Here is a 25,842-nt window from a genome sequence, read left to right on the forward strand (position 1 = left end):
GTGAAACTTTGGGCTAAGGTAAAGGCCCAGGCTGAGAGTGGGAGCCATGGATCACTGGCTAATCTGAAGAATTAGTTATCCTATTCAAGAAAAAAATTCTATAATATGAGGGATGAGGATAAGCAGTGTCCTGGTGCAACTCTTACAAAATTGCCAAATTGCTTGTAAAAATGTGCAGATGGAGACATTTATTGACCAAGGCATCCAGTGCTACCTGAAGTTGGGCCAACTGTGCTGATGAATGGATCCAGTCCTTTATAAGGGACATCCAAGTTAAGAGATGATACCATTCATAAAGTATACTACTCCCATTGAAGTTCATTCATTTGATCCCAAGGGACTTTCCAGGTAGCCAAAGGGTCTGGGAGGGGGTGCCCTCTTCTAGAATCATGCCATCTGGCAAGTGTTTGAGGACAAGGATAGCCACCTCCTTCTTCAGGTCCAGGTGTGGTCTATTCTATAGCAATGAACTTGTGGAATACTGCTTCCATGACTTAAGACAGATTGGCAGCTGGGTATGGAGGGTCACAGGACCAAGATCTATAAGATCCTCCATTTCCAGGAGAGAACAGTATTGGCTACCAATTGCTGTTCTAATGGTGTATAGTATAGGGCCTAGGAGGGCAGTTTCTTGCATCAGAATACCACGGGCAATTACCAACGTAGGTGGTCCAGAGACTCCAGGAGGCACAAGAGGTTATTAAAACCTCTATAATGAATGTGTCTCAGAAGGCACGAACAGGAATGTTCTTTGATTTCAAATTGGACTGATTCTGAAGCTTTTTGTTGGAGAGGGGCCCATTTCATTTGGCTGAAGTTACAGCATCAGTGTGATTAAGTAAAAGTTGTATATCAGGAATATACTGACTCCATAACCCAACAAGGGATTAAAAAAAATTGTATTTGCATCAATATTGTGGGTGTTAAGAGGGTCAATAGCTGTTTCTTGACAGTGTGAGGGATGGAGAAGCCCTCACTTTATGAAACAATTTTCAGGAATTTAAAAGGGGTAGTGGGGCCTTGCATTATATGTGGGTGAAAGCCCACTCCTTTTGTGAGCTGTTTGTGAATATTTGTATGTTCTTAATGAGCATGTCAAATAAATATTCTCAGAAAATGTCATCAAAGTGATGTCATACCTGTGCTCCTAGAGGAAGGTGGATGTTAAGATCTTGCCTGCAAAGACTGTGTACAATAGCAAGTCTGCTGAGGTACCTTTGCTTTGTATCCCTTCAGAGGTATAGGCAAAGTTCAGCTGAGAGGTTGCTGAAAGAGACACTGAATAAGATACATTAACTAAATCTAAAATAGCAAAATATTCACCAGTTGCTGATAAGATGAAGTCAGTAATTTCAAAAATATTGGGCATTGGCTACTGGAGCCTTAATGAATGGGACAACAACATTAAGGTTGCAATAATCTACTATGAGGTTCATTCATCCATTCTGAGTTTAAGAACAGGCCAAATTGGGCTACTAAATGGATAAACAGGGAGGATAATCACTCCTTCCCTCCTAAGATCTTATAAGCTTCAATCCTTGAAGGCCCTGTTTTAATTTGCATTAGGCCACATTAGCTATTTTAATTCGGGAGAAAAGGTGGTCAATGGGGTCCCATTTTGTCAAGCCAATTTGTAAGTGCCAAAGACTTAATTTATCACTCATTAGGTCAGAACATCTATGCTTACTAAAGTTTATTTTAGGGCAATGGGTACCATGGGGAATTTAGGAAAAACGATAGTTGTAATGGTTGGTCATACCTATTGGTGCTCTGTTTTATGTGCGCTTAACACCCCTAGGATCATAGTGGGTATGATGTTAATATTTAGAGGGATCCTCAGTTATAACTGTAATTTGAGATTCAGTATTGATTAAGTCCACGAAAGTTTGCCAATTGTTGCACTTCACTAGATGTTATTGAGGTTCAAGAGTCAATTAGCACAGGTTTATCTCTTTGCTGTATATGTTATTTGAGTAAATTTGTACTTCCAATTAAGTCAAATTATGGACCTCTTTTCAGTTATTTTTTTCTTCCTTTTCCTGTAACCAGATTCCTTCTCTCCCTCCTTCTTTCCTTCCTTTCTTTTCCTCCTCCCCATCCTCCGTCTGTTTTTCCTTCTCCCTCTCCCTTTTTTGGTTGGTCATTAGATATACTTTTGGGGGGGGGGTTCTCTACACTGCTCTTATTTATAACTTTCTTCCTCCAGAGTCTCAAATCAGTGTCATCAGACTTAGGGGTCACTTCCATTGCAATGGTTTTAGGGCTTAAGGACCCCAGGCTTAAGTTACACTTGAATTAACTCCTTTACTATGCCACAGGGATGTTATGGATGTTTTTCCTTATAATCCTGAGGATTTGGATCTTTGTTGTGACAGAACCATAGGTAGCAGTAGCAACAGAAAAGGTATTTAAAGGTTCTGCTGTGGAGTTCCCATCGTGGCGCAGTGGTTAACGAATCCGACTAGGAACCGTGAGGTAGTGTTTTCGGTTCCTGCCCTTGCTCAGTGGGTTAACGATCTGGTGTTGCCGTGAGCTGTGGTGGAGCTGTGGTGTAGCTTGCAGACGCGGCTCGGATCCCATGTTGCTGTGGCTCTGGCGTAGGCCAGTGGCTACAGCTCCGATTCGACCCCTAGCCTGGGAACCTCCATATGCCGCGGAAGCGGCCCAAAGAAATAGCAAAAAAGACAATAAATAAATAAATAAATAAATAAAATAAAGGTTCTGCTGTGTTGTCTTCTTATTAGGTATGTGAACTATAGCACCTCACCTACTGGCTCCCCCCACCCTTTTCAGTTTCCCTCAGAACATTTTATATATCTAGTTGCAAAAACTCACAGCTTTCAGTCCAATCACCCATAGTACAGATCTTCATGGTGGTTGTACGAAAAGCTCAGAAGCCGAGCAGCTAGGCTTTGGGTGGCCACCTCTTCCTCCAGGGAATCTAGTCAATCTCCTAGGAGTCAGGGTCCACAGCCAAGAAGGCGATTTTTGTCTATGACCTGTTTGAGGGCCATTAAGCTCTGTGATTGTCAGACTAGCCCTTTGGCATCCTGATAATTAGCAACAATAAGCAAAACTGAGGTGCACTGCTTAGGGATTATGTAACAAGAAAGCACTTGAATTGTCTCTTCCAGTGTTCTGGGAAGTGCTGATACCAAATGCTCTTCTGCTTTTCTTTCCTCCTCAGCACCTGGCTACAGGCCTCCATGGTTGTGCACCTTGATACACTTGGCAGTCAAAAGAGTGCCTGTGATAGAAGCAAGGGAAGCAGTAGCACAAGAGACAGGCACTACTTTTGCCTGAGCAAAAATTCTTAAGGAAGCGGAGCACTGTGGTTACTTCTCCCTGGGGTAGTGGTCTCCTTCCTTTTCAGAGAGGGCCATCTCTGAGCCTATCCCAGAGCTGTATAATCACAAACAATAACCAAATGGCTGCCCACAATCTGCCAGTTATAATCACCAGGCTAGATGCAGTGGCCAGATTGTTCTAGCTGGTTCCTCGGTAACTAGTACTCAACAGTTAAGGTTAGCTGTACCCACCTTTGCAGGTGGGTGCCTAAGAGACCTGATAAACAGAGACCAAAAACAACAACATGTAAAACTGTGGTATAATAAATTAACCAAAATTCTTGCCTTGGGAATGAAAGTATTTTAAGGTGGGAAGAGTTAGAAATATTGACAGAGACACAAATTATGCCTAAAGCATAAGCCTGCAGCAATTGGTAGTTCTGTTTCAAGTGGCCTTTGACATAACATGGAGCCAATCAGTTAGCCAAGATAAGTTCATTAAATCTGAACAAGCGATAACTGAGCCATCCTGTTCATGATGCCAATTTTTTTCCTCCTATCCACCCCATTGGTAAGAGAGGGAATTTCCATCCCAGGATTATGGGGATGGCCATACTCAACATTTGACATCCAACAGTGGAGAAATGAGGTTGGCAGAAATTTATTAGTCACATATACTCTCAGAGTACAAAGACATAGCATGTCACACAAGGCTACATGGGAGTTGCACTCAAAACAGAATAAATACCAGAGACTGTAAGAGGCAGGCCTGGTAGTATCAAGAGAGTGAGGTAAACCTGGTTACTATGAGAGAATGTATTTTACTTTGAATAATTCCCTGGGTGGTAGGGAAATAAAATCCATTACTCAGAGATAAGCAGGAGTTGTGCCTGGACCTCTTGATGAGGAGGGACTAAGGGACTCTGTGAGAGCATGATAGAAAAGGGAACTTGTGCTTAAGCCATTTAAGTCCTTCCTAGTTTCACCAAATGTCAAGGCAACATATAATACTGGGCCTTAATTAGAGACTCAGTACATTAACATTTATGCTGATTAACAAAACTAGTGTATATGGGGACCTATTATTGAGTCCCCAATACTTTATGATAAGCATGTGTAATCAGTCAACAGAATTAAGATCCCTATTCACAGGGATCTATCTTGTGGCATGATTCTTTCCGAACATTCCCTTAGCGCATACATTATTATCTGTGCAGAAATAAAAAGAAAATAATGAAGTTACCTAACTTTTCAAAATCTCTTAACCAAGAGATTTCCAAAAGTTTGATGAAAAGAAGACTTTTTGAAGACTCCAATTTCTCTTCACTGTTTATTTCTTTCTGGATAAAGCAGCATGATAACCTGAAGTAAAAGCACAAACACCGTATTTCTTTTTTTTTTTAATAATTTTTTTATTTTCCCACTGTACAGCAAGGGGGTCAGGTTATCCTTACATGTATACATTACAATTACAGTTTTTCCCCCACCCTTTCTTCTGTTGCAACATGAGTATCTAGACAAAGTTCTCAATGCTATTCAGCAGGATCTCCTTGCAAATCTATTCTAAGTTGTGTCTGATAACCCCAAGCTCCCGATCCCTCCCACTCCCTCCCCCTCCCATCAGGCAGCCACAAGTCTCTTCTCCAAGTCCATGATTTTCTTTTCTGAGGAGATGTTCATTTGTGCTGGATATTAGATTCCAGTTATAAGTGATATCATATGGTATTTGCCTTTGTCCTTCTGGCTCATTTCACTCAGTATGAGATTCTCTAATTCCATCCATGTTGCTGCAAATGGCATTATGTCATTCTTTTTTATGGCTGAGTAGTATTCCATTGTGTATATATACCACCTCTTCCGAATCCAATCATCTGTCGATGGATATTTGAGTTGTTTCCATGTCCTGGCTATTGTGAATAGTGCTGCAATGAACATGCAGGTGCACGTGTCTCTTTTAAGTAGAGTTTTGTCCGGATAGATGCCCAAGAGTGGGATTGTGGTGTCATATGGAAGTTCTATGTATAGATTTCTAAGGTATCTCCCAACTGTTCTCCATAGTGGCTGTACCAGTTTACATTCCCACCAACAGTGCAGGAGGGTTCCCTTTTCTCCACAGCCCCTCCAGCACTTGTTATTTGGATTTATGAATGATGGCCATTCTGACTGGTGTGAGGTGATATCTCATGGTAGTTTTGATTTGCATTTCTCTTATAATCAGCGATGTTGAGCATTTTTTCATGTGTTTGTTGGCCATCTGTATATCTTCTTTGGAGAAATGTCTATTCAGGTCTTTTGCCCATTTTTCCATTGATTGATTGGTTTTTTTGCTGTTGGGTTGTATAAGTTGTTTATATATTCTAGAGATTAAGCCCTTGTCGGTTGCATCATTTGAAACTATTTTCTCCCATTCTGTAAGTTGTCTTTTTAGCAATTAGACAAACAAAAGAAATAAAACTCATCCAAATAGGAAGAGAAGAGATAAAACTGTCACTGTATGCAGATGACATGATACTATACATAGAAAACCCTAAGGACTCAACCCAAAAACTACTTGAACTGATTAATAAATTCAGCAAAGTAGCAGGATATAAGATTAACATTCAGAAGTCAGTCGCATTTCTGTATACCAGCAATGAAATATTAGAAAAGGAATACAAAAATACGATACTTTTAAAATTGCACCTCACAAAATCAAATACCTCGGAATACACCTGACCAAGGAGGTAAAGGACCTATATGCCGAGAACTATAAAACTTTAATCAAAGAAATCAAAGTAGATGTAAAGAAATGGAAAGATATTCCATATTCCTGGATTGGAAAAATCAATATTTTAAAAATGCCAAACACTGTATTTCTAAGAGATCGAGTCAACACTGATTTCTAACCAGGATGCTTGAAAAATTACAAAAAGTTCACCTCCCCTCCATCCCCAAATCCCAATTAAATGACAGAAAAAATTTTAAAACATGCAAAATGGATCCAACAAAACACTGATTACCATGGAGATTGAATGGGGTTGTCTACTACTGATAGATCAGAGAAAACAATGACAATTTATCATAAAACTAAAGTTTGTGGAGATATTAGTGTTGAAATATAAAGGAATAGATACTCATATCTTTAAAAAAATGAATTTCTCTGACAACCACTGGCTGACACCAATTAGATATAGTGGAGGCTGGAGACTGATGCAGGTAGAAGGCTATGAAAAAGGGGATTCAGTAAAGGAATGTAGAGGAATTATTGTTGTAGTTCAGTGGGTTAAGAGCCCAACTAGTATCCATTGAGAATATGCATTCCATCTCTAGCCTTGTTCAGTGGGTTAAGGATCCAGCATTGGTGCAGGCTGTGGTGTAGGTCAAAGATGCAGCTCAGATTTAGCATTGTTGTGGCTGAGGCACAGGCCATCAACTGCAGCTCTGATTTGACCCCTAACCTGGGAATTTCCATATGCCATGGGTATGGCCCTAAAAAAAAAAAAAAAAAAAAAATGGACTGCAGAAACTCAGAAGGCGTCTGCCACCCAGAACAAATTTCTATGGAAATGGAGATTTTAACTCAGAAGAATAAAGGCAGTGCCCAGGAAACTTATAGCCTGGATAGGACAAAGATGTAGTCCCAGAGACAAAATGCAGCTCCTCAGACCCTGCCCCAACCCACGTCCCTCATCCCTTCCCCATCACAGTCTCTGGGGCAGGGATCCTAGTCCCAAAATCTACATGCCCTTCTTATATGACTGGTTTTTAAGTGGTACAAAGATAATCTGTGATCAACCATCTAGTATAAGCATTTAAATAATTTCTTCAATCTTTAACATACTTCAAATGCTCCTAAAGAATACTTAAAACTCTCATGAGAAACTGATAAATGTAAGCTTAATTAATTTCTGGTATAAAATTTCCTTCTCATATTAATTAGGATAGTGTATTTGTAACTAAGTGATTGTTGACTTTTTAATTTAACATTTGTTTTTGTTTGTCTTTTTGTCTTTTTAGGGCTGAAACCGCAGCATATGGAGATTCCCAGGCTAGGGGTCTAATTGGAGCTATATCTTCCAGCCTACACCACAGCCACAGCAATGCCAGATCTGAGCCACACAGCAACACTGGATCCTTATCCCACTAAGCGAGGCTAGGGATCGAACCCACAACCTCATGGTTCCTAGTCGGATTCCTTTCTGCTACGCCATGACCAGAACTCCAACTTTTTACTTTAATTCAGAGCTAACCTAACTTCTTCAAGCTAAATTGGGTGTTAAAAATTATCTCACCAAATGTAACAAACACAGAATACAGCAAAAATAAAATATACATATAATTTTTGTGCTGTATACTATGTTAGGAAAACATTCTTTCTAGAATGGTGGGATTCCATTGCTTTTTTTTTCTTTGCTTATTTGTCTCTCTTGGTGTGTGGGTGTGTGCCTTGCCTGGAGGCTCCAGTCTCAAACACACAGAATACAATCTCAAATCCAAATATACAAGAAACTGGTTACAATCAAGCTACATCCCAGAGGATTTGAAGGAAAGTTGGTGGAGAAAGTGTACTGTAAACTTAGGATACTGTACAAGCTTAAAGCAATATACTGAGGATTTTAATGTTTTCACCAAGACTTAGATAAAAAATCATAAGTATTCCCTCTCTTGTCAACAATATATCCCTTCATTCATTATATCTTTGATTGATATACCAGACAGTACTAATTAATCTAACTATAATCTTAGATTACAAGATTCATGCTGGGTTGTGAGAATATGGATGATTTCAATTTTATTCTTGTTCATAAAATTTAGCATAATGGCCATGCCTAGCTTTATAATAAAGACTTCAAATACTGACTCACTTTATGTCAGTATACAAAATTGTCTGAGACTAAGAGAGAAAAAAAAAAAAAACTGTAAAAGGGCCAAGAACAGAATGATGGGCAAAAGGAGGAAAGCTGGGAAGAATGATCCAGAGCCCATGGAAGGGGAGGAGGGATTTCAAAGAGATGGGTGAGGAAAGAGGTGGGGCTTGGACACTTGACTCAAGGTCTAAGTGGCAGCCAGAGGGCTATAAAAGCCTGGTGGAGCAAGGCGGGAAAAGCAGCCTAAGGGCCAGGATTGGCACACACAAGCCAGTAGGCTACAGCAGCTGCAGTATCTAGAGAAAGGCTGAAACGCCTGGAGCAGAAGAGATCAGGTCCAGGATGCCGCGCCTGTTCTCCTACCTCCTAGGTGTCTGGCTGCTCCTGAGCCAACTTCCCAGAGAAATCCCAGGCCAGAGTACGAACGATTTTATTAAGGCATGCGGCCGAGAATTAGTCCGTCTGTGGGTGGAGATCTGTGGCTCCGTCTCCTGGGGAAGAACTGCTCTCAGCCTGGAAGAGCCTCAGCTGGAAACTGGACCCCCGGCAGGTATGAGCTCCCCCGGTTGCTCCACACTTCCCATTGGTTGCCGTCCAGTTGCCGACCAATCGGAACCTGGCTCGAGACCTAATTGGCTGCCAGCGCTCAGCCCTGACTGTGAAGCTGTTGGTGCCTAAAAGTGTGGGCTTTTGCCTCGTAACTTGCTTTCTAGCGAGTATTTCATGGGGGATTTCACCAGAAAGAGGGAAAGCATCAGGAACAGCAAATAGCTTCACTTAAGAGGTCCGGCGCCCTTCACCTCCTGGCAGTCAGAAAGAAGGGGGAAACCACAGAAGTGGTAAGTGCTCAAAGACCCGCAGGAAGCCAGGCGCACCCAGTCCAAAAGATTCCAGAGTCAAGGTTTCAGTCCTGCCTGTAGGTGTGCGGGCGGATAGGGCAACTGGACAGGGAGGGCATCTTGAGATGCCAGGGTTCAAACAGTGAGGTGAGAGCTGGTTATCGAATACATCTGCGCACCTAAAGGCAAAGGACAGAGACCTATGACTGTGCCCTAAAGAGTAAACTTAAAAGGGGCCTTAAATTTAATGGTCTTTCTCTCCTTTGTTTAAAAAAAAAAAAAAAAAAAGTTGGGCTATGGCCCATACCATCAAAAACATATTCTTTAATTTTATTTTATTTGTAAACTTCACCAAAGGGGAGAACCTAACCTCCCACTTCTTTGAACTGAGTCCTGAAGTTCATGAATGAAATAAAGGACTGAGGAAGAAGAAAAGGACTTGGCCTACAAGAGAAACTGAAGGGGACTAAGAGTCAAGGAAAGTTTGCCCTTCAGACAAACATAGCTGAAAACTTAATTGATACTTCAAGCATTTGGATGCTGTAATACATTTTCTTTAAAAGCAAGATCTCAGAATTGACTACAGCTTAAATCTGGATTTTAAAAATACCCAGTGCTTTGATAGTTATAAGGCATTTATAAAGCTAAACTGGAAGCTAAGTTTAAATAACAATGGAAACTTTTCCTGAGGTGTAGGCTAGTCTAATCAGTATAACAGGTTATATAAGTTCAGAGAAGGCAAGCTCAACTCTGAATAATTGTTGTTTATTTCATAACACATATACAATTTATAAAAAAACACAACTATATTTTATAGGTTATGTCCATACCCTGTATAGAACTGACCCTCATGTAAAATTGTGCACACTAAGTACATTTACTTACCTTTTATGGGACTTCAAACAGGATTATAAAGCTATTTACTTTACTTTTCTACATTGTTGATCAGAGATTGATTTACTTAATGAAAGTTTTTACATATTTCTGGTATAATATTTATAGAAGAGTACCACAGAATTTAGGAATTTACTGATTCAAAGTAGGGAAGACTGGATTGCATTATATTTGCTTCATTATTTCACTTTTTCTGAATGAATAATACGCTCTAAAATTATTAAAAACCAAAAAATATACATAAATACAATGAGAAAATGAAAGGCACTCAAAGACATTAAAGACTTGGAAAAAATTTGTGAATCTAATGAGAAAATGAAAATATCTATATTAAATGAAGGATGTAAAGCAATGTTAACATTTGGAGGTAGGTATGTCTATCTCCTGCATTTTCATTTAACATTATATTGTGAGTAACTTCCCACACTGTTATTCTCAAAAAACATAATTTAAAATTTCTTACTACTATTCCATGTCATAAATCTACCATATATATTTAACCATTCTTAGTGGATATTTAGATTGTCTCCAGATTGTGGCTTAAAAATAGTTTTCTGAGTATATTTATACTTATATAGATATTTGGCCACATTTCTATTTATGTAGACAGATTGTGATTTTACAGCATTTTTCAAGAATTGTCACTTTGGGAGTTCCCCTGGTGGCTCAGTGGAAATGAATTTGACCAGCATCCATGAGGACGCAGATTCAGATCCCTGGCCTTGCTCAGTGGGTTAAGAATCTGGCATTGCCATGAACTGTGGCAGAGGTCACAGATTAGGCTCAGATCTGGCTGGCAGCTACAGCTCTGATTTGACCCCTAGCCTGGGTGTGGCCCTAAAAGGACCAAAAAAAAAAAAAAAATTGTCACTTTGCTTGGAGTTCCCGTTGGGGCTCAGTGGTAACAAACCGGACTAGTATCCATGAGGACGTGGGTTCGATCCCTGGCCCAGCTCAGTGGGTTAAGGATCTGGTATTGCTGTGAGCTGTAGTGTAGGTCACAGACAGAGCTCGGACCAGGCGTTGCTGTGGCTGTAGTGTAGGCCAGCAGCTATAGCTCTGATTCAACACCTATCCTGGGAACTTCCACATGTGCAGGTCCACCCCTAAAAAAAATTGTATTTGTCACTGCTCAGTACATAATTACCTGGAAATAATCTAACAAAACATTGCCTGCAAGTGAGGATCAAGGGAAATGTTTAAATTACTAATCAAGAATCATTGTGGAATTACATGTCAATAATTTGTGATTCATGAGGTATAAAACCTCTATTATTAGATAATTTCTATTTGTTTTTATATTATTGAACTGTTAGCTAGCCATTTTTCCCACAATGTGTGCAGAAATAATACTCACTGCATCCCTTTTAAAAACTGGATAGATATTTTTAATTAGAAAACGACTATGTGAGTGAGATTTTAGTCCAAAATACAGTGACTATGAAGCATATGTATGAATTCAGATTGATTAGGTCTTTTAGGTTCCAGAAGCTTAAGTTGTCGACTGCAAATGTTTCAAAACAAATTTAAAAAGTAATTTTAATAAAAGAGTACGACATAGGCAACAAAAACAAAATTAGACAAATGAGGCTATATCATTTGAAAAACTTCTGCACCACAAAGGAAATAATCAATAGTGAAAAGGCAACCTATGGAATGAGAGCTCATATTTGCAAGCCATATATCTGATAAGGCTTAATTTTCAAAATATATAAAGAACTACTACAACTCAATAGCAAAAAAGCCTAATAATCTAATGTTAAAATGGGCTAAAGACTTCAACAGACATTTCTCCAAAGAAGACATACAAATGGCCAACAGATACAAGAAAAAAAATGCTCTATATTACTAATCATTAGGGAAATGGAAATCAAAACAACAATGAGCTACCACTTCACATCTGTCAGGATGGCTATTATCAAAAAACAAAAGACAGGTGTGGTTGAGGATGTGGAGACACTGAAATCCATGTATATGATACTGTTGGTGGGAAAGCAAATTTGTACAGCCATTATGGAAAACAATGTGAAGGTTCCTAAAAAAAAAAAATAGAACTACCATATGATCCAGCAATCCCACTTCTGGGTATTTATTCAAAAGAACTGAAATCAGTATCTTAAAGAGACATTATCACTCCCATATTCACTGAAGAAATATTCACAATAGCCAAGATGTAGAAACAACTTAAACATTCATCCATAGATGAATGAATAAAGAAAAGGTGGTGTATACATAAAATGGAGTATTATTTGGCCTTAAAAAAGGAAATCCTGAAATATGCAATGACATGGATGAACCTCGAGGACATTATGCTAAGTGAAAACGCCTGCCATAGAAGGACCAATATTGCTTGATTCCATTATTATAGGTATCTAAAATAGTCAAACTCAGAGAAGCAAAGAATAAATGGTCATTACCAGGACTGTGAGGAGGAAAAATTGGAGTTTATGATAATCATATGTGAAATTTCAATTATGCAAGATAAATTGGTTCTAGAAATCCAATTTATAACATTGTACTATAGATAACCATGGTGTATTGGACACTTAAAATTCTGTTAAAAGGGTAGATCTCATGTTAAATGTTCTTACCAAAAATTTATTTAAAAGATACATGGGAACTCTGTCATATTTTTTAAATTTTCTGCAATTTCACAGTATTTCAAAATTAAAAGTTCTTAAATTACAAAAATGTGCCAAAAGCCATAACCTATGAATAAACATAATAGAAACTATAAATGTTTTGCCTGCTTCATTAACTGGCTTTAAGTATATGGAAAGTTACTACCAGCTTTTCTTTGCATTCAATAAAGCCCAACTAGGGAAAGTTTTAGAGAAAGGAGAGCTTTTAATGAGGACTAAATACAACTTATGATGTCTACTGAGGGAAAATGTAAAAGTCTCTGGTTACCAAAAAATGATATAAATTCTCACCTTAGTGCCAGTTTAGAACTTGAATGAGAGAAAGCATCAAGAGGAAAATAAAATGTTAGAGTGCTGTTTTCTTTCCAGTGAAAACTCCAACTATTCAAGTTTGTTGTTGGCTGAAGAGAGAGTTAACTGAGACTCTTATAACAACAGAACTCATGGGAAGTGGACCAGCTGGAGATCATTCCTGCCTGGGTGAGGGGGCATAGTTTTCTCTGATCAGTAGGTATCTGCAGTTAGATAGGAATCCATCTTCCATGCATCGATTTATATCTTTTGACCTCATTGTTTCCACTATTTCAGGAGGAATACCTTATTAATATGTTGAAAACAACAGTTTTGCTGTCCATGGAAGAACAGCAATATATGATCCAGGTTTACATTATAATTTAAACTTCATCTGTGTTTCTATTTTTTGGTGCTACAACTCAAAAGTGTGTTATTAAGATAGATAAGGTTAAGAAAGAATTTACCTGAAAGTTTTTTGAGGGCAGGAAACATGTTTTCTTTTTATTTATATCTCTTATCTGGCAGTGCTAGAGACACGGAATAAGTCAATGGATGTTCAACTGAATTGAATGGGTATAAAGAAGGAAGATGTCAGCTGGTCCCTGAAGGTTCCCAGTCCAAGTCCATCCTGGGATACTGAAAAGAACAGGTTCTCTTCAGAGGGAACACACAGAACCTGCATAGTTCATGATCTACAACACTGGAACAAAAACCACACATAGAACATTAGTGAGTAGACACACACCACAAGAGATAATAATCTCTTAAAGTCAGTGATTTGTTGGTTAGTGTTCTTTAACCCATTTATCTATTTAATGTAAAATACTATTCATTTGGAATAAATACTCCATGAAAGAGAAATTATTAAATAGATGTGTAAGGAGCATCAGAGGCTCATATCTCCTGCCTACTCAATTTAAGCAGCTGGAAGTTCTGCTTTTTTACATTTATCCTGAAGCAGTAACTTGCCACCATGGAACATTCAATAGTTGAAAATAATATACTTTTCAAGTGTTACTATCATGATTCAGAAGTTGCTTAGTCATGGAAGAAAATTCTCAGATAATAAAAAATTAATCATGGTCAAACTGAGTATTTGTAATGATCAAGATGACTTCAGAAGTGTCAGGAATAGAAAAGAGCTATGATGAAAGCATCAAGGGGACATAAGGAGAGATGACGAAGGGTTTGGGTGGAGTAAAGCAGAACCTTGTTAATGTTGTAGTACTTTAAGCTGCCCAGCTATAATAAACTAAGTTTTAAAAATATCAGAAACTTGCTGAATTTTTTTTATTATTGAATTCTATTTAGGCAATGCTTTCCTTTATGTCTCTGCAAAATTTTATAGTTTTCCAGATGTTCCTTGACATGATTATTTTTTCTCCTCCCCCTCTTTTTTAACTCAGAAACCATGCCATCCTCCATCACCAAAGATGCAGAAATCTTAAAGATGATGTTGGAATTTGTTCCTAATTTGCCACAGGAGCTGAAGGCAACATTGTCTGAGAGGCAACCATCACTGAGAGAGCTACAACAATCTGCATTAAAGGATTCGAATCTTAACTTTGAAGAATTTAAGAAAATTATTCTTAACAGACAAAATGAAGCAGAAGACAAAAGTCTTTTAGAATTAAAAAACTTAGGTTTAGATAAACATTCCAGAAAAAAGAGACTGTTCCGTATGACACTGAGCGAGAAATGTTGTCAAGTAGGTTGTATCAGAAAAGATATTGCTAGATTATGCTGAAAAGGAGCTAATGATATATTTTATATAATGTTCACATGTATTCTCAGTGACATATTCACTTATGCCTCTGTCACCCACTGATTATTAGCACTGTTTAGTGTTTAGGTTTTTCATTTTATGTGTAAGAAAATGTCCCTTGCATTAATGTAGTTTCTGCTAATAATATTTTTTTAAACTAAAAGGTATTTTTGTCTTTTTTATTAATGATATAATTATATTACTACTGTTCTAATGCTGCTAACTTAAAATTATAGTAAAGCCTTTATCACTTTAGCCACACACAATAACTCAACTTAAGGAAAATTTTAGAAATAACTTAGTAAAATGCTATGTCTTGCATTAGTGAGAATGGACAAGTCTTTTTTGAAATTTGTACCTAGTAAATTATAACCTGTTAACATTTTTCATCCAAACCTGATGCCCAAATGTTCTTTCTCTAATATAAAATAAATCATTTTAAAAGCAAAAAATAAATATAAATTAAAAATGAGCTACCCAATGCCTAACATCAGGTACATAAAATGGACCAAAACATTTTTTTCTGACATAAACTCTTAGATTGAATATACAGAGTCAAAACACCTGAACTTTTTTAGTAGATTTTAGGATACTTTTTTGTGTCATATTGAACTGTTAATTGCAAAAAGCAAATTGGACCCTAAATAAATTTAATTTAGTTGAGGTCATATAAACTCAAGTGTTTTTCAAACTAGGGTTCTTGCCTTATTTCTACTGTCTAAAACCCTAAAATTTAAATTATAATTTTTAAGGAGAAAAATGAATATATATGTATATATATGCATATATGTATATATAGAGAGAAAAATAAACAATTCAGTATTATATATTTTTTTCTGTTTTTACAGAAAAACTGGTTTAGCAAGGAAACATACTTTATGTTTGTTACTTTAAAATTTATGAACCATTCCCATAACAAATAACTATGAAATGATAAGAGAACTTGTTAGTATAGTACATTAACAAAGTTAGCATCTTGTTGGTATTTAGCCAGGTCCTTTGATTTATATACAGTTACATTTTTAGGCAGCATTTACAGAAAAAGTGCACTTAAATTGCAATTTAATTTCCATCAAATGTCTGTCAAGAGAATTTCAAAGGATTAAAAGATCAACTCCCATATAAATTCCCATACATGAATAATCATCACGAGGCTGCCAAGGTTTACTAAGTCCTCACCAAGGCCACCTTGTAAAACTTTAAAATGGCTAGGCAACCTCAGAGGCCGTAAGACACCTTGGACAAAGCCAGGAAAAGCACTGTCTGAATTGGAAAATCCAACACAGGAGAACAAGGACAGTGACCAGGAAACTTACTGCCCAGACCCAACAAAGAGGCATCTCTGGACCCAAGAGGCATTTCCCCAGATTCACTTGGGCCCATGTCCCTCATCTGCTTCTCCACAAAATCCTTGAAGACAATGCTTGCTATTCCGTAGTCCCAGAGGTATTCACTATCTCTGACTTTATGATCATTTTTTAAGTGGTACAAAGACAGTCTATGGTTAATCATCTACTATAAACACTATGATTATCAGTTAAAAGCCTGAAGATACGTGATTCTTGGGCTACTAAAGTCCTCCTAAAACTCTCATGAGAAACTGATGATTGTATGCTTAATTTATTTCTCATATAAAAATTTACTGTTTTGGAATACCTGGTGCCCTTGTGGTTAAGGACTCAAGATTGTCACTGCTGTGCCTCAGGTTCAACCCCTGCCCCAGGAAATTCTACGCATCATGGGCACAGCCAAAAAAATTTTTTTACTTTGTTTATATATATATATGTATCCATTAGGATGGTGTTCTCTGTAAATAACAGTCCTGCAACAACGGCTTCAAAGATGAATGGGAAGTACACATCCAACCCTGTTTAGTATCTGAACAATGCCAGCAGTCTCCTCCCAGTTTTCTAGTCATGTCTGTTTAACATACAGGCCTTCCTCCTCATGATCCCAAGATGGCTCTCAGTGTAACATTTTAGGCATTTTAGGCAGAGAAGAAAAAAAGGGACAGAAAAAGGCTTAGTGCCTGGATCAGAAAAGCAAAGGCTTTATCAGAAACCTCCACATGTATGCTTATTTCACATTGGCCAGAACTGTTTCACATGGGTACTACAATCAGCAGAGACATTGGGAAATCATTTCTACCATTTAGAGCCTAGAGAGTTGAGGCAGGCAAGGAAGATCTAGAAAGGAGATTGGGTCAGTCAAACTACAGCTTCACTTACACTTGCTGCTTTTGTACCTACAAGGTCTATTTCAAAGACATTAAAATTTATTTATTAGCCTTCACCATTAAGATTAATTCCAATTGGATTTGGATCCAAAGGATATGGATAAAACAAAGATATCTTTGGAATCCAGTAGACATGGGTAGGAGTGCTCCAGCATTTATCAGCTATATGCATAGACACACTTAATTTTTCTCTTTAAAAAGCAGACTTTTGTTTTGACTAAAAACATTTAATTTCTGAATTAATAGGCATTTTTTAATTGAAGAACAGCTGTCATAGAGTACAGTGAGGCACAGTTTTAAAGGTTATAATTTATAGTTATAAAATATTAGCTATATTCCCTGTATTGTACAATACATCCTAGTAGCTTATTTTATATATAATAGTTTGTACCTTTTATTTACCTACCCCTATGTTGCTCCTCCCTCCTCTCCCCTCCCACTGGGTCTGTTCTCCGTATCTATAAGTCTGCTTCTTTCTTGATACATTCACTAGTTTGCTGTATTTTTTAGATTCAACATATAAGTGATATCATACAGTAGTTGTCTTTGAATTATTTCATTTAGCATAATGCCCTACAAGTCCATCCATGTTACTGCAAATGGCAAAATTTCATTTTTTCATGGCTGAGTAATATTCCATTATATATAATGGCATGTGTGTGTGTACATGTATATATACATGGATAGAAGATGTGATATATGTGTGTATATATACACACATACACACACATATCACATCTTCTACCCATTCATCTGTTGATGGATATTTGGGTTGCTTCCATATCTTGGCAAATGTAAGTAATACTGCTATCATCATTGGAGTACATGCATCTTTTTGAATTAGTGTTTTTGTTTTTTTCAGTTATACACCCAGGAGCAGAACTGCTAGGTAATATGGTAATTCTATTTTTAGTTTTTTGAGAAACTTCCATACTGTTTTCCACAGTGACTGCACTGATTTACATTTCCACCAACAGTGTACAAGTGTTCCTATTTTAAATTTTTATTTGGTTTGCATTTTAGGGCCATACAGAAGTTTGTGGGCTCTGGAAGTTCCTGGGATAGGGTTCAAATCAGAGCTGCAGCTGCTGGCCTCCACCACAGTCATAGCAATGCAGGACCCAAGCCCTGTCTGCCACCTACACCAGAGCTCATGGCAATGCTGGATCCTTAACCCACTGAGACAAATACTATACAACATCACTTATACGTAGAATCTAAAAAATACAACAAACTGGTGAATGTACAAGAAAGAAGCAGACTTAGAGATATGGAGAACAGACTAGTGGTTCCAGTGGGGAGGGGGAAGGAGGGAGGAGCAACATAGGAGTAGGGAAATAAAAGGTACAAACTATTATATATAAAATAAGCTACTAGGATATACTGTACAACACGGGAAATATAGCCAATACTTTGTTTGATATATTCTTTGCAAACAATCAGATTGGACACTAAATTTATTTAATTTGGATTTTTGTGCCAAAATGACTTCATTTTTTGAATTAAAATTTAAAAATTTTTTCCAATTTTTTTTTCCTATTTTATTGAACTATAGTTTTCAAAGTAGGTATCTTTCACCTCTTTGTTTAAGTTTATTCCTAAGCACTTTATTATTTTTGATGCTTTACTATAAGTGGGATCAATTCCTTTATTTCTTTTTCAGATAATTTGTTGTTGATATATAGAAACACTACTGATTTTTCTAAGTTAATTTTGTATACTCTACTGAATTCGTTGATAGCTCTAAGAGTTTTAAGTCTTCAGGATTTTCTATATATAAAACCATATCAAAGGAGGCAAGATGGTGGAAGAGTAAGAGGAGGTGCTCACCCTCTCCCACAAACACAGCAAAAAAACACATCTACATGTAAAATGACTTGTACAGAACATCAACTGAAGGCTGGCAGAAGAACTTAAACATCCAAAAAGGGCAAGAAACTCTTGACATAACTGGGAAGAACAAAAGGAAAAAAGAGAGAGAGAGAGAAAAGGAATCAGGACGAGACTAGCATTCCTGAGAGGGAACTGTGAAGGAGAAAGGGAACCCACACCCTGAGAAGTCACCTAACCGACGAAATATCAGCCAAGTCAGAGGGATCTCCAAGATGTCGAGAAAAGCGCAACAGCAGGTCTGAGAACCGAAAAGCAGAGTGAGAGATGAACAGATCATCTGAAGCACTGGCACAGACACCACAGCCTGAGACACTCAGGTGGGGGCTGGGAGTTGAGACTTAGGTTCCGGAGGTCAGTTCCTGGGAGTGGGCCAGGGTTGGTGGTATGGAGTCAGCCTAAGGGGCTAGGAAGTGGTGCACAGTAGGTGGGGGAAGAGGTACAATAAGGTCTGGGGAGTGGAAAGCCATGGCAGAAGGAACCCGGGAGAGTGTCTGGGCCCGCAGGAGAGAGAAGGTGCCATTGTTGGGAGGGGAGAAGGGGAGGGGAGGACTGCCATAGAAAAGCCCTTGCACCCCAGCTACGAACTTGCCCTCCGACTCACAGGGGGCAGAGTGTTCCCGGAGCAAACCCCCCTGCCCACGCAGCCAGAAGCCACTTGCTATCCTCCGTGGACCGGGCACCCCCTGCCCAAGGGAAGCCACCCACCAGCCCGCCCTGGACTGTGCAAAACTATAGTATGGCTTCCCCAAATTCACAGAAGAAGAAAAACACAAGCAAGATGAAGAAGCTCAGAAACCAATTCCAGTTAAAGAAATAGGAGAATTCACCTAAAGCAGTCAACAATGAAGCAGACCTCTGCAGTCTGACAGACTTTGAGTTCAAAAGGGAGATAGTGAATATAGTGAAGGAATTAAGAGAGGATATGAACGGTAATGCAGATTCCCTCAGAAAGGAATTAGAAAATATAAGGAGGAACATAGAAAAATTACAAAATTCATTTGCAGAGATACAAACTGAGCTAAAGGCAATAAAGACCAGAATGAATGAATTAGTGATGTGGAAGATAGAATAATGGAAATCACCCAAACAGGAAAGCTGACAGAAAACCAAATGAAAAAAAAATGAAAGCAATATAAGAGATCTATAGAATAATATAAAGCCAATCTACACATAATAGGAATTCCAGAAGGAGAAGAAAAAGAAAAGGGGGAGTTCCCGTCGTGGCTCAGTGGTTAACAAATCTGACTAGGAACGATGAGGTTGCAGGTTCGATCCCTGGCCTTGCTCAGTGGGTTGAGGATCTGGCATTGCCGTGAGCTGTGGTGTAGGTTGCAGACGTGGCTCAGATCCGTGTTGCTGTGGCTCTGGTATAGGCTGGCAGCTATAGCTCCGATTTCACCCCTCACCTGGGAACCTCCATATGCCACAGGAGCAGCCCTTGAAATGGCAAAAAAAAGGGGGGGATTGAAAATATATTTGAAGAAATTATGGCTGAAAACTTCCCAAATCTAAAGGATACTGATATCAAGATACAGGAAGCACAGAGGGCCCCAAACAAGTTGAACCCAAATAGGCCCACACCAAGACATATTATAATAAAAACGGCAAAAATTAAAGATAGAGAATTTTAAAGGCAGCAAGAGAAAAGAAAAGCATTAATTGTAAGGGAACCCCCCCATAAGGCTATCAGCTGATTTCTCTATAGAAACACTACAGGCCAGGAGGGAGTGGCAAGATATACTTAAAGCTCTGAAAGGAAAAAATCTGCAACCTAGAATACTCTATCCAGCAAGAATATCACTTAAAATAGAAGGGGAAATAAAGAATTTCTCCAACAAACAAAAGCTAAAAGAGTACAGCAATACTAAACCCATCTAAAAGAAATACTGAAAGGGCTTCTCTAAATTTAAAAAACAAAAAGGAAGAACTAGGATGAAGGAAACCACAGTTGGAAAGCAGTCACTTAAATAAGCCAGCATACAGATCTAAACATTAACATGTTAAAAAAAAAAGACATCAAAATCACACAGTGTGGGCAAGAGAAGGAAGAAAAAATAGATGCTTTTTTTATTTTAATGATATGTTTGAGCCTATATGAGTATCAGGCTAAAGCAAGCAGATACAGGAAGGGCTTAACATGCTTAAAAAACAGGGCAACCACAAATCAAAACCGAACATTACATTCATAAAAACTGAAAAGTACTCAAGCATAAATAAATGGACATCATCCAACCCAAAAGATAAAAGAAGAAAAGAGAAACATAGAATCAACTGGAAAACAAGGTTTAAAATAGCAATAAACAAACATCTATCAATAATTACCTTAAATGACAATGGACTGAATGCTCTAATCAAAAGACACAGAGTGGCAGATTGAATAAAAAAGCAAAAGCCTAAAACCTGCTGTCTATGAGAGACTCACATTAGGGCAACGGACACATATAGATTGAAAGTGAGGGTATGGGAAGAGATATTTCATGCCAATGGACAAGACAGGAAAGCAGGAGTTTCAATATGCATATCATAAAAAATACCCTTTAAAACAAAGGCCATAAAGAAAGACAAAGAAGGACACTGTTTAATGGTTAAAGGATCCATTCAAGAATGGAATATTACAATCATCAATATATATGTCCCTAATATAGGAGCACCGAGATACCTACAACAAATACTAACAGACATAAAAGGAGAAATTGATGGGAATACAATCACAATAGAAGACTTTAACACCCCACTCACATCAATGGACAGATCCTCTAGACAGGAAATCAATAAGGCAACAGAGATCCTAAATGAGAGTAGAAAAGTTAGACTTAATTGACATTTTCAGGACATTACATCCAAAAAATCAGAATACACATTCTTCTCAAGTGCACGTGGAACATTCTCAAGACTTGATCATATATTGGGGCACAAAGCTAACCTCAACAAATTTAAGAGTATAGAAATTGTTTCAAGTATCTTCTCTGACCACAAGGGCATGTAACTAGAAATCGAGCACAGGAAAAGATATGAGAAAAAAACCTATGACATGGAGACTAAACATCATGCTACTAAAAAACCCATGGGTCAATGAGGAAGTCAAGAAGGAAATTAAATACCTCAAGACAAATGATAATGAAGACACAACCACTCAAAATCTATGGGATACCGTAAAAGCAGTAAGAGAGGGAAGTTCATAGCAATACAAGCCTTCCTCAAAAAAGAAGAAAAATCTCAAATTGACAACTTAACCCACCACCATTTAGGGAATTATAAAAATAAGAACAAAAAAAAATACCCTAAAGGCAGCATAAGGAAGGAAATCATAAAGATCAAAGAGGAAATCAATAAAACAGAGATTTGAAAAAACAATAGAAAAAAATCAATAAAACCAAGAGCTGGTTGTTTGAAAAGGTAAACATAATTGACAAACCTCTGGCCAGGCTCACCAAGAAGAGGAGAGAAAAATCCCAAATAAACAAAATGAGAAGTGAAAAAAGAGAAGTCCTAACGGATACTACAGAAACACACAAAAAAAACCATGAGAGAATACTATGAACAATTGTATGCCAAAATATTTGACAACCTAGAAGAAATGGACAACTTTCTAGAGACTTACAGCCTGACAAAACTGAATCAAGAAGAAATAGATCAACTGAACAGCCAAATCACTAGAAATGAAATTGAATATGTCATAAAAAACACTCCCAACAAATACAAGTCCAGGACCAGATGGCTTCACAGGCGAATTCTACCAAACATACAAAGAGGATCTTATACCCAGCCTCCTTAAACCTTTCCAAAAGGTTCAAGAAGAAGGAACACTACCAAAGACATTCTATGACACCACCATCACCCTAATTCCAAAACCAGACAAAGATACCACCAAAAAGGAAAAGTATAGGCCAGTATCTTTGATGAATATAGAGGCAAAAATTCTCAACAAAATTTTAGCCAACCGAATCCAACAACATATCAAAAAGATCGCACACCACGATCAGGTGGGATTTATCCCAGCTTGACAAGGATGGTTCAACATACACAAATCAATCAACATCGTACACCACATTAACAAAAGTCAAAAACCACATGATCATTTCAACAGATGCAGAAAAAACATTTGACAAAGTCCAACATCCATTCATGATTAAAAAAAAAAACTCTTACCAAAGTGGTTATAAAGGGAGCATACCTTAACATAACCAAAGCCATTTATGACAAACCCACAGCAAATATAATACTCAATGGAGAAAAGCTGAAAGCCTTCCCACTAAAATCTGAAACAAGGATGCCCACTCTCACTACTGTATTCAACATAGTTTTGGAAGTCCTAGCCATAGCAATCAGACAAACAAAAGAAATAAAAGGCATCCAAATAGGAAGAGAAGAGGTAAAATTTTTATTGTATGCAGATGACATGATACTATATATAGAAAACCCTAAGGACTCAACCCAAAAACTACTTGAGCTGATCAACAGATTCAGCAAAGTAGCAGGATATAAGATTAACATTCAGAAATCAGTCACATTTCTCTATACTAACAATGAAATATTAGAAAATGAGTACGAAAATACAATACCTTTTAAAATTGCACCCCAAAAAACCAAATACCTGGGAATATGCCTGAAAAAGGAGGTAAAGGACTTAAATGCCAAGAACTGTAAAACATTAATCAGGGAAATTAAAGAGGATGCAAAGAAATGGAGAGGTAGTCCATGCTACCTGTAAAGATTGAACCATGAAGAAATAGAAAATCTAAATAAACTATACTTAGTAAGGAGAATGAATCAGTCATCAAACACCTGCCAACAAAGAAAAGCCCAGGACAAGACAGTTTCAGTGGTGAATTCTACCAAATATTTTAAGAAGATCTATAAACCATACTGAGCAATGCTAAATACAAAAAGTATATATAAGTATAGCTTATTCCAGTTATGAGATGCTAGAATAAGCAATATTAATACTAAGTGAAATATACAGTGGGAAAGAAGTGATAACTAGGTGACAATTCTGACGAAGGAATAAGCACAAAAGAGCTTTCTGGGGTGAAAGAATTAATCTGCCTGTTGAGAGGATTGAAGTTGACACTTGTATGTGAATTTATCCAAATACACTGAATTTTCACTTACAATTTTTCATTTGACCATATATAAATTTTAAGTAATAAATGAACCATAAACAACAAAATGATATGTACCAAAATGCTTACTACAAACATCAAGAGAGTGTTAACTGAAAAAACAGCAGGAAGGACTATTATCCTGGTGCAACATATGCATTTCTTCTTAGTGTCTAGTGTGTTATCTTTTGTAATTTGGACAATGGTTAAATAACTGTTGTTTTTAAAGTAATTCTTGAAAAGATACATATATGTAGGATATATACTTCAGTAGATAAATGTGAGTACTCATACAAGGTTATAAAAAAATAAAGAAGAATTAAAACCAATCCTTGTCAAACTTATACAGAAACTTGAAGAGGTAGGACACTTTCTAACTCAATCTCAGGGCCCAAATTACCCTAATACCAAAGCCAGGCAAAGACACTATATAGAAAGGAAAACTACAGGCCAATATCCTTTAATAATCTTTATGCCAAAATCCTCAATAAAAAGGCAAACCAAATTCTACAAAATATTAAAAGGGTGATATATTATGACTAAGTGAGATTTATTCCTGAAATTTAAGGATAAGTCAACATACAAAAATCAATTTAATGTAATAAACCACACTAACAGAATGATGGGAAAAAAACATGTAACAAAAGAATTTGACAAAATTCAACACCAATTCATGATTTAAAAAAACCCAAGAAACTAGGAATAGAAATCCTCTTCTTTAACACGATAAAGCTATGTATGAAAAGCCCACAGTTAACATCATTCTCAGTGGTGAAGGGCTGAAAGCTTATCCCCTAAGATCAGGAACAAAAGGCAAGGATGCTCACTTTCATCCCTTCAAATAAATGTAGTAGCCAGAGAAATTATATAAGAAAAAGAAAACAGGGCATGCAAATTATCAAAGAAGTATAATATTCTCTATCTGAAGATGATACACTCTTTGTATGCAAAAACATCTAAAGACTCCACAAAACAACTTTAAGGACTAATAACAATTTCAGTAAAACAGGATACAAAATCAACATGTAAAAATTGAGTGTACACTAGCGATGAACACCCATAAATGAAATGGAAAAAAAATTCCATTTATAAGAGCTTCAGTAAAATATTTAGGAATAGAAAACACTGCTACAAAACATTAAGAGAATTAAAAAAGGCATAAATAAATGGAAATATGTACTATGTTCATGATTGGAAGACTTAATATTGTTAAGAGTTCAGTACTACCCAAAGTCATCTACAGGTTCAATGCCATCCCTATCAAAATGTCATTGATATTTTCTTACCAAAATACAACAAAGGTAAATAAGAAAAAAAATTCTTCTTTTTTCCTTAAAAAAAGAAGGAAGTTGGAGGACTGCATGGCCTGATATCAAAATTTTCTACAAAGCTCTAGCTATAGTAATCCAAACAGTGAGGCACTGGTATAAGGACAGTCATGTAAATCAATGGAACAGAAAAGAGTGCCCAGAAGCAAACTCTTGCATATTTGGTCAAATGATTTTGACAAGGGTGCCAAAATATTTAATGGGAAAGGACAATCTTTTCAACAAGTGGTGCCGAGAAAAATGGATATCCACCTGCTGGACGTATATGCTGACTTCACATATTATACAAAATTTTACTCAAAATGGGTCAAAATTTCATTCTAAATGTAAGTTCTAAAAATAAAATTCTTAGAAGAAAACATAAGGGAAAATCTTATTGACATTGGATGTGGCAATGATTTAACGGACATTACAGCAAAAAGCACAGGCAACAAAAGAAAAATAGATATACTGGACTTTGTCAAAATTTAAAATATTTGTATATCAAAAGACACTACCAAAAGAGTGAAAGAAAACTCACAACATGGCAGGAAATAACTGAAAATTCTATACAAGATAAGAATTTAATATCCAGAACATATAAAATAGAAAACAATGTTTAGAAAAGAACTTTTAGCACAGTAAGAAGAGACATCTGGAAATTCATTTTTAAATAATCGATTACTTTGTAGAGCAGTAGTACACATGGACTATTCTCCAAATTCAGTTGACCTAA

General features: G+C 37.2%; 2 protein-coding genes across 13 annotated transcripts in view; one reads left to right on the top strand and one right to left on the bottom strand.

The window, feature by feature from the left end:
• The window catches only part of CD274 (CD274 molecule), a 132,637-nt gene that overhangs the window by 94,959 nt on the left and 11,836 nt on the right, over positions 1-25,842 (bottom strand). Inside the window, exon 3 of one of the 11 annotated variants that reach the window (XM_085011674.1) lies at positions 4,531-4,649. The exons of the other annotated variants lie outside the window; for them this stretch is intronic. The gene's annotated coding sequence lies outside the window, so the exon portion shown is untranslated. The remainder of the gene's footprint in view (positions 1-4,530; positions 4,650-25,842) is intronic. 11 annotated transcript variants of the gene reach the window in all.
• Positions 8,477-14,734, top strand: RLN2 (relaxin 2). 2 transcript variants are annotated; one of them, NM_213872.1, is given in 2 exon segments: positions 8,477-8,684; positions 14,210-14,734. In NM_213872.1, coding segments are annotated over 2 exon segments (549 nt in total). In that variant the 3' UTR covers positions 14,551-14,734.

Source organism: Sus scrofa, chromosome 1 (assembly GCF_054392235.1).
Source record: "Sus scrofa isolate SSC_HxYL_T2T_F1_AM1 chromosome 1, Sscrofa_HxYL_maternal_Yorkshire_Landrace_v2.0, whole genome shotgun sequence".
Taxonomy (NCBI): Eukaryota; Metazoa; Chordata; class Mammalia; order Artiodactyla; family Suidae; genus Sus; species Sus scrofa.